General features: G+C 41.9%; 2 protein-coding genes across 2 annotated transcripts; one reads left to right on the forward strand and one right to left on the reverse strand.

Annotated features, from left to right (window-relative positions):
- Positions 1-808: 808 nt before the first annotated feature.
- On the forward strand, positions 809-5,067 carry yrdc (yrdC N(6)-threonylcarbamoyltransferase domain containing). The gene is made up of 6 exons (XM_034610818.1): positions 809-1,101; positions 2,039-2,234; positions 2,416-2,530; positions 2,610-2,729; positions 2,899-3,029; positions 4,022-5,067. The coding sequence occupies exons 1-6, from the start codon at positions 933-935 to the stop codon at positions 4,086-4,088; spliced, it is 798 nt and encodes a 265-aa protein (XP_034466709.1). The 5' UTR covers positions 809-932; the 3' UTR covers positions 4,089-5,067.
- Positions 5,068-6,037: 970 nt separating this feature from the next.
- Positions 6,038-18,247, reverse strand: LOC117777315 (glycoprotein endo-alpha-1,2-mannosidase-like protein). Its single transcript, XM_034612004.1, has 4 exons — positions 17,357-18,247; positions 14,814-14,923; positions 7,682-7,758; positions 6,038-7,390 (listed from the first exon to the last, which is right to left on the reverse strand). The coding sequence occupies exons 1-4, from the start codon at positions 17,868-17,870 to the stop codon at positions 6,754-6,756; spliced, it is 1,338 nt and encodes a 445-aa protein (XP_034467895.1). The 5' UTR covers positions 17,871-18,247; the 3' UTR covers positions 6,038-6,753.
- Positions 18,248-20,250: the final 2,003 nt, after the last annotated feature.

Here is a 20,250-nt window from a genome sequence, read left to right on the forward strand (position 1 = left end):
ATCCAAAACGTGCTCACTACAGCAGAGTTTATACGTTACGCCCTGACACCTGAATGCTCCGGAGATTCCCGTTCGGTTGTGAACACATCTAACTGCCTTGTTGATGTGTGGAAAGTCTGAAAACGGCTTCAGGGTGAAAAACAGAAGCTCTCACCACTAGAACATCACTGAGATCCTTCAGGTCGTTCAAGACCCTCTCACACATGTGTATCCCCTCAGACAAGGTCCCCAGTCTGTTGTTAACCTCCTCCAGCTGCTGAGAAGGAGAAGTCACCAGTTACTTTGGTCATAGATCCAAAGATTAAAGCTTCAGAGTAAAACTGACCTGTTTGACAGTTGAAACGTCATCTTCAGTCCTCACAGTGGGTTTATCTCCCGCAGAGTCTGTAAATGTTTCACACAGACACTTCCAGAAATGTTGACAAATGTCACAAGTAAACTGATGCATGTATTATTTGTTACCTGTGTCAGAAGCCATGACAACAGACATGTTGGTTCTGTAAACACGTTTCCTCACTGTGTGTGTTTAAGCAGGCGCTCACAGGTGAAGTCAGTCTGTCTAATGAATGAGGGCGGGTCACTACATTTATGTCAATGTGCACAAAATGTCTGCAGGAGGTTGTGAACAAATGCCAGAACATGCTTTTAGAGATAATACATCTTTCAAGAACAACACAGAGTCGTTAAGGAGAATATATTTAAGACAACCACCCACTACTTAAGTCCCACACCTTTATTAAATACAGAGATCTCTGGTTCAATGAAATCCAATGCTGCTGGCCCTTTAAGAAACGTGTCGTCATTGTTTGGGGGCGTAACCCGGAAGTCTCCGTCATTTGCTCGGTTAACACGCTGCCGGTGTGTGAAGCGACTCATCCTCCCTGTAGGTGTGTGTGTGTTATGAAGTGTGTATGTTATGAAGTGTGTGTTTCATGAAGTGTGTGTGTAGCGTCGCTGTTGAACTGATCGGACCCGGAGCTGCTCCTCGTTCAGCCGCAGCTCGTCGCCTCGGAGCGGACATGTGTAAAGAGCTGAGGACCAAAGTGCTGCGGCTCCTGTCGCCGACCCCCAGCGGGCCCACGGTTCACCAGGATCAGGCAGGTGAGTGACAGCTGGAGAACCATGGAGAACCGTGGAGAACACGTGACTGTCTGTGTACATCAGGTCTGTGACAGATCCCATCAGCTGGAGTCACCATTACAGTGTGTTACATCAGATTCCTGCTTTTCCTGTTGTGATGTGGACCTGCCCACTTCATTTAAAGGTGTCATCCACTCGTATAACGTCAGAGTCTATTATGACAGTAAAGGTCACATCATAATAATAACAACAATCAACGTGATTTGTATTAGATTCATTATAAGGTGCTTTACAAGTTAAAAATGAACAATGGAAGACAAACAATAAGAAACTATTTAAAAGCATCACACAGCAAAAGAGCTCAGACACAAAATGAAAACAATTTACAGGTGAGAAAAGTGCAAAAACCAGATCAAATCCACAGGCCAGTTGATTTCGTCATTGATCTTTAATTAGTGTATTTCTGTTTTAAGAATAAAGTGGATTAGTAAACCAGATTTAGGGATTGTACCTAAGGGTTGATTATACTTTTCCAATCCGTTTGTCATGGCCAGATAAGGGGCTCATATATGTGTCATTACAGACCAACAAACACTTAAATGTTTAATACATAAACAAACAGCCTGTTTCTGTGATTGTGAAAACATCAGTAACTGCCTCTTTATTCAAGCCAGTGGACGGAGGCATTTTGTTTATGGGTCTGTCCGTCCATCCCATTCTATCTCTTCACGTTTGGTACAAACATTCACTCGGACTCAAGTATGCACTGATTAGATTCCAGCGGCTGAAGGTCACGGTGATCTCATATGAATCTGGAAATGAAATCCTGTTTACAGACACTGCCCTGGCTGGGGGAGGTTTACAGCTGCAGTGCTGTGTTCTCTAGTTCCACTCTGTCATCATACTTCTCTCCACTGTGGGTGTCGCCTTGTTAACCCTTGTTACCTTTGCACTGCAGATGGTGCTGACATCCTGAGGTGCACGGCGAAGGCCCTGAAGGAGGGTCACGTTGTCGCCGTGCCCACAGACACCATCTATGGCCTGGCGTGTCTGGCTCAAAACTCGGAAGCTGTCCGAAAGATGTACGACGTCAAGGGGAGGAACGGACACAAGCCGCTGGCCATCTGTGTGGGAGAAATTCAGGATATCTACACGTAAGTGAGAGGAAGACGCTGCTCTGGGTCCATTGTGTTGTTTGGTGGATGGTGAAGAGTCAACACTGATATCTGTCTTTGCTATTCCAAATATCAGTGGATGTTATTTCAGCTCATGACTTACAGCATCAGCAGAGTTGAATCCACAGCTCAGCTTGATCCTGTTTTGGTGTGTTACCAGGTTCTGTAAGGTGAACGTGAAGGAGGAGCTGTTAGGTGACCTGCTGCCCGGTCCCGTCACTCTGGTGTTTGAAAGATCTGAAATACTCAACACGGATCTCAACCCCTTCACCTCAGTAGGTTCACTCCCATAAGTGGATCATTGGGGAAATATGTCACCAAATTATGAATTAATAAATATCAATTATCCCTCAGCTTGTTGGCGTGCGTATCCCAGACCATTCCTTCATGAGGCGTCTCTGCCAGATGTGTGGGGAACCACTGGCGCTCACCAGTGCCAACATCAGCGCACACAGCAGCACTCTGGAAGTACAAGTAAGTGGAAACGATGCAGGAAGGAAACATTAGTAAGTAAGAAGGGAGATGCTTTTACGTTCATAACAAGTTTCAATGTTTCCCAGCATCAAACTTCGGGTTGGAAGAATGTCTCTCTTCAGTTTTATTCTGTCTTTTTCTGCACTGCTGCCATGACTTTCTTCTGAAGGAGTTCCAGGAGCTTTGGCCCAAACTAGCGGTGGTGGTGGACGGTGGACCAATCACAGACCAGAGCCGCCTGGGATCAACGGTGGTCGACTTGTCGGTGCTCGGGAAATATCACATCATCAGGCCTGGCTGGTAAGTTCATGCTGCCACGCTACATGTATAGTTTTCACAACCTGCAGTGGCACAAGACTTTAGTAGTCCAATCTCAGAATAATATCAATACCCACAAGATTATTTAAACAATAACTAAAAGTTTAGCAAAGGAAAACCACTTATTTTCTATTTCTCAAACAATACACACTTCCTATAATACATGTTTGACCTCTGCAATGTGAAACAGTTGACGCTTAATGCAAAGTAAATGGATTTAACGTGAAAACGAAACGGTCATGTTACATTTCACTGCAGCTAAATTGCACCTGAGGATGTGATGTGAAGGTTCAGATTTCAGTTTTGAAAAACAGCAGAGCGATCGCTGAGTTTAAACGTGCACGAGACCGATGATGCACATGTGATGGCTCATCAGTAGAGGGAGTTCTCCATTTCCACTCTCACAGCGGCTGCGTTACTATTTGCTGATGATGCAATTTTATTTACAGGGTGAATTTTTTTCCATCACAAAAATGTTCCAAACCCCTTGGGAAGAAAATTCCAGTGTGTATTGAAAGTGTGATTTTATTTATGTCAAAGCAAAAATGGCCAACAAACATTTTCATCGTCGGTTCACTTGCTGTTAAATTCTCTCTGGTTGCTTTGCATGATTATCGTCGGTCTCGAGGTGGAAGCTTATTCTCCTGAATGGAGACTGAGAAGAAACTCTTTATAAATCATCACAATGAGGACGAGCCTCCCATGCATCTCCTGGAAACTTGCAAACAAAACATTGAGTCTGAGCAGAGACCGAAGATTTAAATTCTCTGACCACTGAAAGTTCTCCGGGGATGATTATTAAAACGTGGCTGCAGTTTACAACACAAATGAGTGATGAAGTGTCACACGGAGTCAGTGTAATGTTTTGTGTTTGTTCTCTACATCGTGACTCAGCTTCCCCTTAACATCCTCCCTCACTTAATCTGAGGGAGCCTCGCTACATTAAACAGGACATGTCTAATTGTGTTTTTCAGCGCCCTTTCTTCTACGCTTGATGTGCTGGAGCGCAAACATGGACTGTCAGCAGACTCGGACAAATGACCTTTGAACTCTCAACACTCCACAACACGGGCTGAGACGCACAATTAGCTTTGACCTCAGGGCTTCCTCGGAAAAGAAGAAATCCTTTTTCTATTTTTGTGTTCACACAGAAGAACGAGAGGATAAGACTCAGGAACAAGTCGAGTCTTAAACAACCGATGGCCGATGTTGTTCTGGTGGCGGCTTTAAGGTCTGGGGTTACTTTTTCTTTTGATGTTTCAACATGTGCCGACTATCACATTATGTGTCGAAGTTATCAACCATTTATTTAGAAAAATACAGGTCAGCTACTTTTGGGAATTTCTATGCATAAATATAAAATTTCATCTTTTTGTACTGTCAAAGCAACGTGGCGTCGCTGAGAATACAGTGGTTGGAGTCAATATTATATATTTATTTTGATAACGTTCAGAGGTGTGATCTTCGATTGTAAGATGTTTCACACGTCTCCACTTCCTCCCACTGTCGAGAAATGAAGCCAAAATAGTCTGAGCAGTAGTGATCGGGGGTGAAGCTGCATTGTGGAGGTCCTTAAGTTTTACACACACACACACACACACTCACACGTCACACTCACCGATCGTGAGTCAGTCTCAGCTGTCAATCAAATGTTTGACCCCAGTTTTACAGCATCATATAACTTTTTTTTTTAAATTTACATCAGTGTGATAACCTAAAAGGACAGAATCCATCTTTGAGAAAAATTTGTTTCAAGTATACTCCACTAAAATGGAGGAGGTGTGGTTTAGGACCTATACTGCAGCCAGCCACCAGGGGGCGATGAAGGTGCTTTGGTGTCACTTTTGGGAGCTGTCATGTCGTCCATCTTCATTTACAGTCTATGGATGTTGCAGGCGCCCAACATGTGGCCTGGATGAATCTTGTTGACAAGATAAACAGAAGATTATTTAAAATGCACTGACTATGCATCAAAGTTTAATGAGTCCAGAACTGTTTTTTAAATAACTTATGAATCCCATGTTTACGATTGGTTGCCAGCTACGGTCACAGTAACTGTTTTCATGTTGTAGCTCTGAAAATGCTGCTGTAACACGTCGGTCGTGTTGTTGAGCACACGGAGCCGGTGATGGACGGTAGGAAATCCATCCGCCCACGTGCATGTTTAAAAACAAAGATCTTTTTAATTCATCACCGTGTGTTGATTGATGAAAGTGCCACAATAAATTCTCAGTTTTCCATACTCAGTCTTTGTCATTCATAAAAAGCTATTTGAGACATACTCTATTTCACTTATTGATTCTTAATGGCGTCTGAAATCAATAGTTGGGTGTTTTTTGTTGTTTCTTTTAAATAAAAAAGTTAGTAGACACAATTCAGAAGTGTCCTTCATGTGGACATCAACCAAATACACAGAAAATACTTTAAGTTTTTATTTATTCAAATCACTGAGACCGAACTTTCAACTTCTGATTTGTTTTCAACTAAAAGAAAATAACGATCATCCAATGAACATGACATCTTTTCATAAAGGGAATTACACCAAAATTCATATTGATTCAGGCTCTGTGAATATATTCATAATAAAGGCCTAAGTATGTGTGTGTTTTTCTGTTTAGGCAGAAACTCCAGAGTCACTTTACATGGGAGAGAAATCTTCCAACACTTTTTACAACTATGACTTGTCATTTTTATATCTTAGTTTATGTGTGGATTGAACAAACAAGATATTAATAGTTCATTTATTAGTCTTTAGAGGTGTTGGTGGGTAGATTTAGTTACAGCTGGACAGAATCAAGGTAGCAGCTTTTTCATGTTTCTAGTTTTAATGCTAATAAAACTCTTCTCTTACATACTTAACCCCCACCCACTGCTTTTAAAACACTATGTACTCATCATTTAAACAAGTTCTCTGAACCGGAGTAAAGGAAAGATCAACGTTAGGGTCTCATTCCATTTTAAACCATAAGTGTCCCACTATTGCTATTGTGATCCATTTAACTCTAGAGAGGGCAAACGAGGACGTTGCATGGTGACACGTAGTATTTCAGGCAGTAGTTTTTACAGTTGGAGTGTTTGAGCTCGTTTTGAAATCTGTAAAAACATCAGAGACAGTTTTACATTCTCGTAGAACAAACCCCAGACTGACTCTTTAATGGAGCTTCAACCCGTCTTGTTCTTGCAGATCAGCATCTGTCCACAAAATACATTAACAAGAACTCTCATACCCGGTTTAGTTCAAAATTAAAAGCATGACCTTATAAACTCATGTATACTGATCAATCTCTTCAGTCACACTGTAGACTGTAAATAAAGATGGCTGACATGTCTCCCCCTCCTCCCGCAGTAGCGATCCTGGACTAGAGCCACGGTATCGAGGCTCCCACCCATAATCGTGCCCAACCAATCCAGAGTCAGTGTCAGCTGTCAATCATGAAGTTTCACTCTGCTTTTAAAGCATCAAGTAACTCATTAAAACCAAAGTTACCTGAAAAATGAATACTTCTTATTAGTGTGAGAACTTGTTGAACACCATGAGGCAGGTTTATGACCTGTACTGCAGTCAGCCACTAGGGGGAGATCAAGGTAATTTGGCTTCAGTTTTGGGGAGCTGTCACGTCGTCCATCTTTACTTACGGATCAGTCTTTACATTCTCTCTCATCTTGTTTTGTTCCCCTCCACTGGAACATGCTGTTTCACATGAGTTCACATGAGCCACTGCTCCTTCTCTTTGTTGAACTGCTCCGCCCAGCGGCGCGTCAGCTCCAGGTAGTGGTCGGGTCCATGTGGCTGGTAGTCCAAGTACACGCGGGTCACTGTTTTTTTGGGCATCGCCCTCTCTATCTGCGTCCCCTCGTGCCACTCGTTAAAAGACGTGATAGTGACGATCTCCGGCCGCACGTTGAGCGCCGCCTGCAGGGCCGTCTCGTAGTAGCGGCCGTTCACTCTGTTGCGCGTGTTGTGATTGTTCCACGGCCGGATGCTGGTGTCGATGTAACCGGGCCCCACGCTGGGGATGAAGACGAGGTTGTTGCCGTCACAGAAAGCTTTGATTGCTTTCCAGTTCTGGTGAGACGAGCCGAACGAGAAGCCATTGGAGGCGAAGTAAGAGTACATGCCGTCGAAGCCACCCGCGAGGATGTCGTGCTTGTGGCGCTCCTCCACGATCAGGGCGATGAAGATGGAGTCGTAGGCCGAGCCGCGAACACTGTGGGAGCCGGTGGGAGTCAGGAACTCAGACCAGGCCTCTGGAGGCGTTAGGTAGGAGTCGTAGATGTAAAACAGAGGAAGACTCTTCCCGGTGTTGGAGGTGAACTTGTAGAAGGCTCCGTGGTCACCGTACCTGTAAAGACAACAACACAGTCAAAGTTATAACACATTGTTCTTTAAAGGAAAGTTTTTATTGTTTTGAGCTTTTTTCACATGTATTCATTTGTTTTGTTCCTTTTCAGAGTAGCCCCGGAACTAAAGGTTAGAAAATAGCTTTTGCTTCAAACAACTCATTCATAAGTCATGAGTCTGGTCTTATATCATCAGAAAAGCTGACTTCACGTATTTCTCTTGCATGAAATCTTAATGTTCTCCTATTTGAGCTGACATGATGATGGAGAAGTGCATCCAGACGAGCGCCTACCTGTCAATGATATACTTGATGTTGTCGTGCACGCTCTGGTCGTTCCGGCCTCGGTACGGCTGGATGTGAAATGCAACCTGGGAAAAAGACGCAGACAGAGACACCTTGTTGGTTTCCATTCATCATATTAGTGTCTTTAAAAAACAATAATGCTGCAGTCAGCACTTACACATGACCTTTGTAAGTATTGACAACAAGTCAACAGGGGATGAGGCCTCGTAGCAGGTTGAAAATCCAAGGAGGCAGAAAGACAACAGCTCAATATGATGTTTATTATGGTCTCCTCATGTAACAGCTGATTGGATCACTTGCTCCTCATAGCACACAGAGAAGTAAAAAGAAAACCGTTCTACCATTTTAATTCTGATAAACAAGTTACCAAATCACCAATTTGACCCTGAAGCGAAACATGACACCAGGCCACAGCCCGACATGTTTTGGTTGATCAATAGCATCGGTCGATTTGAGCCTTTCACTGACACATCTGTATCTGCGCTTATGTTTGCTGACAGGAAAACTTTTGCAATGGACGATGCAGAAAAGATGTGCATTCATATTTACAGTTTTTTCTTCTTAATTTATGTTGTAGATAATTAGTTGAGTTTGTTTTCTTTTTATTCATAGTTGTTTATAAGAAGTTTATATGAAGTGTATATATAAATATACAGCTGTAAACTATCAATCCTAATTTATACTTAATTTATTTGTTGTAAGGGTTTGATTACGACATCAGAAATGTTTTACCCCCTTAAAAATCCGTAGTATCTGCATCAGCTCCCAAAATCTATATTGGTCAGGATTTCTAAAACACATGCAACCATACTATGTGAGTTGACCCATTTATAGACAAAACTAATTAGTAGAAAATAAAACAAAAAATGTATTAAAAGGTAAAACAGTAATTCAAGAAAGCTCCAATGTCGCAACACAAGAATGGAACATGGCCGAGGTTCTTTATCTGTGTCCAGTGAATTCAGTTCAGCTGCGTCTTAGTGGAGATTTAGTTGCTGTCGGCCTCCTACAAAGAACCTTTCCTATAGGATGTGGCTGCAAAGAACCACACTTTCACCATTTACCTAATAACGTCAAACTGTGTTTTTCTCCCCGAGTGGAAACTAATGTATGTTCAGAATCTGTATCTGTAAGAAACCATTATTGCGATTGATGAACAAAAGCAGCAGAGGAACAAGGGACCCAAAGTGACATGTACAAGGAAAGTTGAATATTTTAAGGGCGCACCCTGAGAATTCAGTGACTTTGAATAATGTATGATTGAAGCGAAACACTTTCCCTCTCCAGCAGCGGACACCCAGGGGGAACAATGTGAAGGAAAATGGCTTTTTTAATATAATGGAGGCCGACAGCAAGTAAATGGATGGTGAGTTGTCATCAGCAGAACTGACACAGGGTTGACTGAGCCTACGACGTATAACTCCTGTTTCAAACCAGATGTAAACCTCAGGTAAACCTGCATCTAGTCCGATATTTAGCTTTTAACATTATCCAGCAATTGATAAACGAAAAAGCTACTTTTTTGTGAAATGTATTTAATCTTTGTAAGCTGTGGTGTCAGGTCGAATTGCTGACAGCAGTACATGTCATAAACCCCGCCTCCTTTGTGTAATCCAAATACACGTTAAATAACTTTTTCTCAATGATGGTTTCTGTCAACTTCTTATCGCACTGATGTTTGGTCAAGTGATCATTTTTGGGGTTTTTAATGAGTTATATGATGCTATAAAAATGGGGTGAAACGCCATGATTGACAGCTGAGACTGGATTCCGATTGGTCGAGCGTTATCACGGCTCCTCCTCCTGATCACTAATGCGCTGACTCTAGCTCCAAAGACATTACAACTATTTTTTTCTATGCAAAGTGAAGTGAGACCCGTTTTGAACCTACGTTGAAAAGTTGTGAGATATTACAGAATATGAAGCCACATAATAATCAGACGGATGTGTGTGGTGGTGTAGGTGGGGTTGGGGGGGGGACGTTCTGCTCTCCTGTTCATTGAAGCAGAGGGTCGGCCACCAGAAAACTCGGCTCATTTTCCAAACACACTGGCACATTACTCTGCGGTAATTTAGAAGTAAATGAGACAGGAATCGCATTTTAATACCTCATAAACATTGACAGCAGGAGCCTGGAACCAGCCCAGCGTGATTTATGCTGAGCACAATGGAATTTAATGCCATGTCATGCAGAAAGCACTGAAGCAGGGGATGTGAGCCAACGCTGAGAAAAAAGGTCCAGACAATTAGATCGATTTCAACAAAACTGAGCGTTTCTTTATTCCAGATTGTCAGTTTCACTCTGTGGCCAGTGGATGCAAAAACCAATGTAAGGTCACAAAGGACTGAACTCTGTGCTTCTGGAAACAAGGAAGTATCGCTGATGCCATCACTGGGCACCCACAGGCCATATTTCCCAGTGAACATGCAACTACATGGCCTACTTACTAGATGGAAATTCTACAGCCCCTCGGGGGGCAGATTGTTCAGAGGCAAAAACAGAGTCATGGGACTCGTGATGCACATTTCCCCTCTGCTCCTTCCCTCCTGCACCTAGCTTCCAACCCCCCCCCCCCCCTGTCCCCATCAAACCGCCCCCACCCTCCCCTGGGTAGAAAGACTATTTCAGCTGCTCTTCAAGTTGAGGTCGAGCAGCGGCACCGCTGTGGAGGCTCCATGTGATCTGCTCTCCAACCCAACAGTCGTACACGCCGCACCATCCACGAGCCGTGTGTGGGTGCTGTTGAAAACCTGCTCAACTTATATAATGATTCAAAAAAAAGTACATCGCTTTATTTTGTGGTGGTGCACAGAGAGGGATCTGTGTGTTTTCAGCAGTGAGCTCAGGGATCGACAGTGTGATGGGTTTGTTTTTAGCTCCGCTCTCGTTTCCATTAATCCTTCAAGTTGTATTTCAAGCAAAGACAACGTAGAAAATACCAGATTTCCCCTGCTTCTAATATCTTTGTATCTATTTGTAAAGAAAATCAAACAAACATTTAGATTTTACAACATACCGCCTATGTATATATACTTCTAATAATATCTGAGGTCACTCGATGCCAAGCAGCCAATTCTTGTATTTCGATAGAGGGAAGACGCTGGCATATCCAGATAAAACCCAAGTGAACACAGAGAGAACACGCAAACTCCAGGTTCAAACAATAGACTGTACATAAAGTGTGGTAAGAACAACCAAAAATGACAGAAGCCCTCTATCAGAATTTTTTTGGAATATGTACTTATAAAAGTACACTATATAAATACAGACCCTTTTACTTTGAGCAGCCAGGCACCAGGGGGCGATGAAAACACTGGTTTTACGTTGAAGAGCTGGCATGACAAGTATCTTTATATACAATCTAAGGTTCGAACCCAGACAAGCGTTATTTTTTGTTAAACTAGGAACTAGACTCTCCGAGGGCCGGATGTTTTCTGATGCATTTCTCAGATTAGCCACGTTGCTACTACAAACACGTGGCTGTTCCAGCTGCTCCTGTGAGATCCTCTGTCTCTGCTCCTCTGGGCCTCCCTCCTGTCAGACCTGCCTTTCAGTACAAGAAACCAGCAAAGAAATGATTTCACGTTGTTGCTTTAGAAAATTAGCATCAGTAGTTGCAAATGATCGGAGCCAAAGTTCCTTACCTTGTCAGCGTTTTGACTGCAATTAAGCAAGAAGAAGCAGTTCTAAGATAATTGTCCTTCTGTGCAGTGGGAGGAGCTCATCACAAACAGGATGCTTACAAACGCTATGCTCAGCACGCGGCTGCTGTTCATGCACTGTAATTCAAAAGCTGCTCTAAAGACACAGAGACATGCAGCTTCTTCTCATTGCAAACATGTACAGTGGATTTGTAGAAAATCTACAAATATGCTTATTATATAATTATGTCGCGCGAGCTGGGTCACTGATGACAGTAAATCGTTGCATTAAGCTCAATCTATTAGCGTCTCCCCCGACAGCACCATGTGTAAAACCTCGTCAGCTCAGCGTTGTGTGTCTAATCCGGTCCTTCTTGTCGTGCCCTTGCACAGATACATTATTTCTTTGCCTGGAGCCGAACAACAGAGTGAAAAAAAACTGTGATATCAAATCTGACAAGCTGGCCTAACAAACCTACTGCCTCTCGTCCCATTGGTTCAGAGAGTGAGAGGTCAATATGTGTCACGTTGCTGCTGGAGAACAAATCATCTTCATCTGGATACAAACACAGGAATGATAATGAAACTGTTACGATGAGGATCCTTTAAATTACTTGATCTGAAATTGACCCTTGGTGATAAATTTAGCCAGATGTAAATGCAACATGTTTCTTTGAAGGCTTTGTAGGTATATTCCGGTTGTTTACATATACCTCAGTGGAGCTATTATGCTAATTTTAGCACAGATACAGTTGTGAAGGAGGAGTAATTATTTTTCTCACAATTAAAAAGAATCTGTGGAAAACACGGGCAGGTGCTTTTTCCTTCAAGAGAAGTGTAACTCAAAAAAAACATAACAATCTTAATACTGTGGCCTCAGTTTACTATTTTATTTCCAACGAACTTACTTCTATTATTTTTTACAAGACAATTATAATCTGTCTCATCAATTTCTTTAAAATAGTTTAGTGCCATTATATTCCCAAATAACATCTTAAAACGAGAACCCAACCAATATGGATTGAAGGGGGTCAATGTCAACACCAATATCCTAATATATATCGGCTGATGTATGTATTGGCATTGAGTCATCAGAAGTAATTATCTAAACCTAATGTAATAGAAATGTAATTGAGGCTTGATATTTTACAGTTTAACCATTAACTTCATTATAAATAACTATAAATAAAGAGAACGCACCAATATGAAACAAATTTATGTAAAATGTCACCATAAATACACATATTTTCTGCATTGTTTATTCTATAAGGTAAACATTTTCATAACAGCAAAATAAACCGATATATCTGCGAAAGACCATATTATTGACCAATATAACGGTGGGGCTCCACTTAAAACAACTTGTTTTCTTTATCACAGTCCAAAACCCCCAAATATTGACTTTACAATTATATATGAGAAAGAATATAAGTAAATCCTCATATTTAAGAGGCTGAAACTAAAGAATGTTTGGCATTTTAATCGACCTTTCCGCTTAATTGATTTTAAAAATTCATACAAAACCTGATGTTTTTTTTTACGTTTCAGCAAGGACTGCTAAAGGGTTTATCCTGTTCCTGGTCCTTAGCATCTTGTCTGCCTTATATTTCTTTACTTCAAATGTGTAGTGTGCTGTGCAAACACTGTTGGTGCATTATTAATAACATGCTTTGACACAAGAAACCTCTTACAAGCCAGCCTCTGTTATACACCATGTAATTTCAAATGCATTCATACAGAAGAATGGCAGCTGTGTAGATTTTGATCAGCACACAAGCACATGCTCACATGACCAATCTCCCATCAACTTTTCGAGACATTTTACAGGGGACGTCTTTCAAAAGGACCTGGAACACTCAGAGATATATTCCTGTATCTCTCTCCCATTGTCTTCCTTTACTCCATCTGTATCTGAAGACCATCTGACATGAATTGTATCGCATTACGAGCAAGCATTACCCGTAAAAGTTTAATAAGCCTGCGATACAGTGACAGGAGGCAGAAGGACCAACATAGTTCTTTTCTCCATCGCACCATTTTCCGACCTAATTGGCAATAGGTCATGTGGTCATGTGGTACTGCTACTCCCCCACCTCTCCGCCCCGCTGATGTGCTCCTGAGCTTAATCAGCCCTCACAGAACCACTGATCCAGCTGCAGCAGCAGCTCTTTGCCCCATATTTAGTGTAGGGGACATCACCACAAACATGAAGAGTCAAATCCATGAGTGACAGAGAGAGCTTTATATGAGACGTGGATGAGAGCAGAACCAACTGAGCTTCAGCAGCTCTCGGTCTTACTCTCCGGTGGCAAAAGGAAACTCCAGCTTTCACGTGTAACTCACCACAGCACAAAGGCTGTTTTGAAACTAACATCCTCATCTGTGTCAAGCATTGAAATCCTTTTTAGTGAGATAAATGGATGGAGAGATAATGGACAGACATTTACTCATTGAACCTCAGCCTCATTCACATTCTGGCAACCATTCAGAAATAAAATAATCGGTATCTCTGCAGGCTTTGACATTTGAGGTCAACAAACTGGATGTTTTACACAAATAGGCAACTTAAATATTTGTCTATATGTCAGAGCCGTGTTGTAGCCTCTCTGTAGATTCATTAGTGTTCAGGAGACCATAGACACAGTGGAACAAAGAAAAAGCTGTTGCAGGGATGTAGGGATCCTAAATGCTTCGTACAGATAGAATTGAGAGCCTTAGATATTTCAAATAATTTATATATATTTGTTTGGTTGCCTGGAAATTGAGTCCAGTATAGACCAAAACACGTGTTTATCTGAAAGTACTGAGGCCAAAGCATCCAACAGATGGGACCATGCATATTTAATACTGTTATTGGAGTACCTCAAGGTTCTGTGCTTGGCCCACATTTATTTTCTCTTTGGGTGAACAGTTAAAGTGAAACAAATGTGATGCTATGCAAATGATATTGTCCTGTCCTTACCCATTACAAACTTAATAATAATTTCTATTTAGAACAGTCTCCAAAAGTGAATGTGATGCTAAAATATAAAATGTATGTGTTCTTAGCTGACTTTTAGTCTTTCACTTAGTTATTTTAGTTTTATTGTGTTTCAGTTATGTTCTATCTGGTTTTTCATCTGCTGTCAGATTTTGTTATTGTTTTGTCTGCAACCTTTTAGCTGCGTGTCTTGGCCGGGAATGTCTCGTAAAGGAGGCTTGTTTACTGGAATTTACTTGCTTGTATAAAGGTTAAATCAATAAATAAAAGTTTATATCAGCACTATTGAAAACCAACTCTTCCATCAGCTGCTGACATTAAAACGGACAGCTCATTGAAGAATCACCGCTCAGTTTCCAGTGACAGCTTTGTGGATGCGGTGAAAAGTGAGCTGAAGATCACGCCTCAGAGGAGATTCATTGCTCTTAGCCCTGAACTCTTTCTGCCCATTGTTTCTGGTCTCACACACTCACACAAAGTGCATTGATGCCTTTTTACCTTGAGGTTGTGTCTATATGCAGCATCCAGTAGAGCTGGTACCAAATCCTCAGCGGGCTCCCCATTGTCGTCAGCCAGGCCGGGAGGATACCAGGACAGGACCAGAACCCCTGGAGATGCACAAAAAACACGACTCAGAGGCCAAAACCACTGGTGAATACCTCAGAGAGTTCTGTTATCTGCTGAGAAACTATATCTAAAATGTTAGCTCATGCATTGTTGCTGTGATGTATGGATTTGGTGCAGATTCCAAGAAATGCTGACAATCCTGCAGGGAGAAGAACATGGTGGAAAAACTTTCGCCTCCATTAATCTGCAGTGAGATTTTCACGCAGCCTTTCACACGGTTTTACAGACTCAGTTGGGAGCAGTGAACGAACACAGTCAGTTTTGCTTTCATTTAAAGTCAGTTTTGCTTTTATTTAAAGCTCTAATCAATTAGGGTAATTTTATTGGACTGAGACTGACACTGATGAGGTTTGTGGCAAGAGACAATGGGTCCTTTGGCACAGATAAGCAAAAGGCCCCTGACCATTACTGTATAATGGGCCAGACGGACGTAAAAACTACTTTAAACAACATTCTGCATCTCTGGACATTTTGCATCTTGATTTTGTGCCTCTTTATGTCCGTTTTACGCTTCTCTTCGGGGTCATTTGGCATCACTTTGTGGTTATTCTGTACCTTTAATCATCGTTTTGTGTTTCTTTGTAGTCATTTCCTGTGTAACATCTGTTTAGCATTTTTTTGTAGTGATTGTTCTCTTAATTAACTCAACCATGGCTGTGCAGAGGAGAGTTGGTTGTGTGAATGCTGACCCGCCCATCACTCATATCCTGCATTTCATTGATTAATTGATGTGTTAGTTGCGATGTCTCTGCACAGCTCGAGTTTGTGACAGCTCATAAATTCCAGCAGGGAAAATGCTTGTTCATGCTCTGATGCAGGTTCAGAAATGACTTCATATCGGCCACAGGGGTTTCGGGCTCCAGAGGAGATCTGGCACATTGGCTATACACTCAGAGTTAACTCATTAAACACATCTGCTTGCTTAGGAGCTGTGAAGACAATTAGATTGCGATGCTGAATTATATCATTAAAAAATGGCCGCTGCGGTTCATTTTGTTTACGTGCTTCCGAAGTGGAAGTGGTGCCATTAGACCTGGGGCCGGCTGTGGTTTCTAATTAAATGGATTACTTTAACTAAGCATTGTGAGTCCTTCCATGATCCATCTGTCAGGGGCGGTGAGGTTTTCAGAGGGCTGGCTGATCTGGTCATTATTCCGGATGGTGTATACAATATCCTACTGCGCTGCCGGACAGAAACATCAGGGCCTATCAAGTGTTGGCTGCTGATGGCTGGACACACGCGACTGGTACTCGACACCAGACCACAGGACTCTGAGTCTTTGAGGGAAGCCACAAGTGTGTTTTTTCACTTTTTAAAAAAACCTAACAACACACTGTACCTATTAACATTTCATGATACATGCTAATAACTGATCTAAGCCTGGAATTTAGATAAGGAACATTAAGTCTGGGTGACCTTGCAAACAGCATCCAATTTATTATATGTACTTTAAATTAAGCTTATTGCATTCCCCTTAGAGATATTAAATCTTTGTTTTCATTAGGACGATCATTAAATCTAACAGATAACATCTATAGTGTATTTTAAAACCTTCATTTACCTGAACTTGGTATTATTGATTGTCTGACTGTAAATGTCTTTTTCAAGTGAAATGTATCATCCTGATCTGACTCTTCCAGCTACAGAACTATATCAGTACTTCTACTTCCAAAATAGACCAAATCATTATTATTTTTCAATTTTTAACACCACTATAAATGTCTTCCATATTACTTACTCCTATTATCATTCCTACTTACTGCCACGTTACTTTAGTAGTTCACTGTTTCACCTAACTTACTTATTTCACTGTTTTTCCATTTCTATTGTGATTTATATACGGTTCTGATTCTGCATTAACTCCATATACACTTTACATGTTTGCTTTCACTTATAAGCGAATACACTTTATACTTTTATTTGTAGACGTGACACTCTACTGGTTTATTCTCTGAACTCTATGATCACTTTTGTATTGTAATCTTAGAGCAAGCAGGCACAACAATGTCCTTTGGCATTATAAAGTCTTATCTCTTATCGTATGGTATCTGAACCTTTCTTAATAACCCTTCTTAATTCAAACAGAATTCCGTTGTACTGGTGCAGTGACATTAAAGTTATCTTAACTCTACAAACACTTGATTTGAGACTCACTGTCTGATCTCTGAAACTGTCATAGTGATAAAGTCAGTTCTCAGTGTTTCTGTTCAGATTCTCAGTCTGTGTTTCAGGGTCAGGGACAGGAGCTGTCCACTGGATGTGTGGTGCTGAAAAGGTTTTCCTCTCAGGCTGAAAAGAGGCAACTTATTTAGGATCCAGATTTCTGTGCAGCTGCTGAACAGGAAAAAGCCCAAACACTCGGCTCTCCTCTCTGCAGGGTCAGTTTGTCCCTACGTGCATCTGTGAGCTGTACCTGCTGCAGACGCTCCGATCTGCTCCATGTGGGACTCCAGCACGTCCGGGTCCCTGGAACTGTACGGGTTGAGATCGGGGTAGAAGCTGGAGCCGATGTCTTCGTGCGGCATGTGTCTCCCTCTCGGGTAGCTGGATGCGATTTTGGGGTCCCAGTGCGGAACCAGGATGTGGTCCCAGTGGATGTACTTGCCGTCCATTTGCGGGTTGCCGTACCAGCTGTAGTAGAAAATATGAACATCGTAGAATATAGTTCCCTCGGGGCCGGAGTTGGACAGAACCGCTTTGGTGATGCTGCCGGCCGGGCGGGCTTGACCCGGGGACGCGGTGGTGCCACGGGACACGGAGCGCCGGTCCAATTTCCCAGCGAACATCGGCAGGAGCTCCAAGCCCGGAGCCAGATCCGAGAAACCGTCGCTGGGTGGCTTCAGGGTCCTCAGTCCCATCATGGTGCCAAAGATGAAAAGCGTAAAGAGGAACAGGGCGATGCACGCTTTCCTCCGGAGTCGAGCCATGTTCGCACCAAGAGCACAAATAAACCTCTGAGTTTGTCCTGCACCGGGAGTTCACCTCGCAACCCTGCGAGCTTCTCCTCACACGCACGTCCCTCTGAGTTCAACACAAGGTGCCTACATGGTTACAGTCCTGCAGCAGCAGACTACCTGACGCAGTTCGCAGTGGGGTTTTTAACTTTGCTCTGCAGCCTCATTGTGGAACATGAGCTCTGTGCGTCCTCTGCTCCTGCTGGAAATGTCCTGATCCAGCACTGATCTGCACCGACTCTCCGGAGTGTCCTGCGCCTCCAGCTGGTTGTTTGTCCCGCCCAGGATCTGATCCATCCACCTACTGGGCACATGACCGGCGTCCACATGCAGAGTGAAGGATTTTACAGCCTCCGTCAGTTGGTTGGTTCTTGCTCCTTCTCAAAACGTATTTTGGATTTCAGAGTGGCTGCAAGATCATGACCCAAAAAACAAGAGTAACTTTTAATTACAAAAGAAACCAACAAACATGGATTTGGGCTGTGGGATATAATTTAGTCTTTATACCAGAAGCCACATCATTATCTAATATTCCCATTTAATACGAATGTTTTGTAAAGCTAAACTCCAGCGTCTGATTCACTTTGAGCGGTGAATTCAGTGATATACTGACATCTAGTGGTCGATTTATAGAACACACGGCAACTTTACTTGCTGCTTTCAGGTACTGCCGGAAATGATGAAATCCTACAGATCTACACAGATGTGTAAATGCAGTTTATTATTATTAGTAGTAGTAGTAGTAGTAGTTGTTGTAATAATAAATAAACTGTATGTATATTTCATTTTCAAAACCAAGTTTACAAAGTTCTTCATAAACAGAAAAACAGAAAAATGACATATGCAAATACATAAGAAATCTAGGTAAAAGCCATTTTATAGAACTTGGTCTTTAAAAGAGGACACAGAGGTAACTTGTCTGATTCCCAGTGGAAGCTGATACCACATGGAGCCCTCACAGCAAAAGCTCAGTCACCCTCTGTTGTCCCCTGGGAACCAAGAGCAGCAGTTGAGTACCAGCAGGTGTAGTAGTAGTAGTAGTAGTGGTGGTAGTAGTAGTAGTAGTAGTAGTAGTATCCTTTACTGGTAACTATGAATATCTCGTTAATAATTTTTGGATTATTATTTTTTGATCTAAAAATCAGATTGTAATTTCAGGCTATTTATTACTTCCAATTTTGAATAAAATGTTTGAGCTACAGGTTTTGTTTGAGAGCAACATTTCACCAAAACCGTTTCAGCACAAAACACGTTTGAAAACAGTGCAGTTTTCAGTAAAGTCAGAATAAGAGGCCGCCATCTTTGTAGTCCATTGCTGGAGATCTAAACACCTTGGCTTCCGGCCAAGATAATATGAGGCAGCACTTGAGGCTCTGACCTTCTCCACAGGAAACGATGTGACTGCTGACACCTCATTAGATTTTTTCCTCTTCCACTAACAGGTTTTTTTCTGAGCAGAGGACTGGTGGCCACCTGCCCCGTGCAGCTTGGGTTCAAACTGTCATCGTCCAGTTTAAATTCATCTACATCTACATTTTTTGTTATTGGTCCAAGAAAATCTGCTTTCTCATTACAGCAAAACTGATTTAGTCTTGTCTCAGCCAAAGAAAATCTGGCACATTTTTATGACCATATTGAAACTAAATGAGTGGCAGCAGCTAAAACGTATTTTATTGTCTAATAAAAGGGACAAAAACAAAGACATTTGGGACATGAATAAAAAGATGTGTTTAAGGAACCATCCATGTCAACTATTGTGAGTTCTTTATTTCTTTCTTTCTTTCAACGAATGTTAGATCATTTCATAAATCAATTCTATTTTAAATAAATTAGGGATAAGCATATTTTAAAGCCTCGAAAATCTCCAAATAAACAGGAATATTACTTTTAGATTAAAATTATATCACAAGTGCCAAACAAATCCTTCTCCCATCTGTAATTTCATCGTCCATATCTGCATCTCACCATAATATATAATTGTCCAATCAAATTAAAAAAAAAGAAATCATAACCAAGTCAAAACTATTTAGAAACTACACAAGAAAAAATTATAGTGATCTTTTTGTGCAGGTTTTTTTTTTATTTCTTGAACGCACCAATGTGAAGCACTTTCTCTTTGTGTCATTCGCTGATGTGTGATGTAATTATTTCTATGGGTCTTTAACTGGGCCAGTTGTCAGGTCCGGGTCCACAAGGGGTCGTTGTAGAAGTGGGGCAGGAATCGACAGGTCACCTCTGACATCAGTTGGAGGAGGTGGAGCTGCAGCCTCCACTCGCACCAACCAGTAAATCGTTAAGATCATTTCCAAGTTAATCTGCCTATGGCCTATACAGCCTATAACTGTTCTTTCAT

This window comes from Hippoglossus hippoglossus, chromosome 16, assembly GCF_009819705.1.
Source record: "Hippoglossus hippoglossus isolate fHipHip1 chromosome 16, fHipHip1.pri, whole genome shotgun sequence".
Taxonomy (NCBI): domain Eukaryota; kingdom Metazoa; phylum Chordata; class Actinopteri; order Pleuronectiformes; family Pleuronectidae; genus Hippoglossus; species Hippoglossus hippoglossus.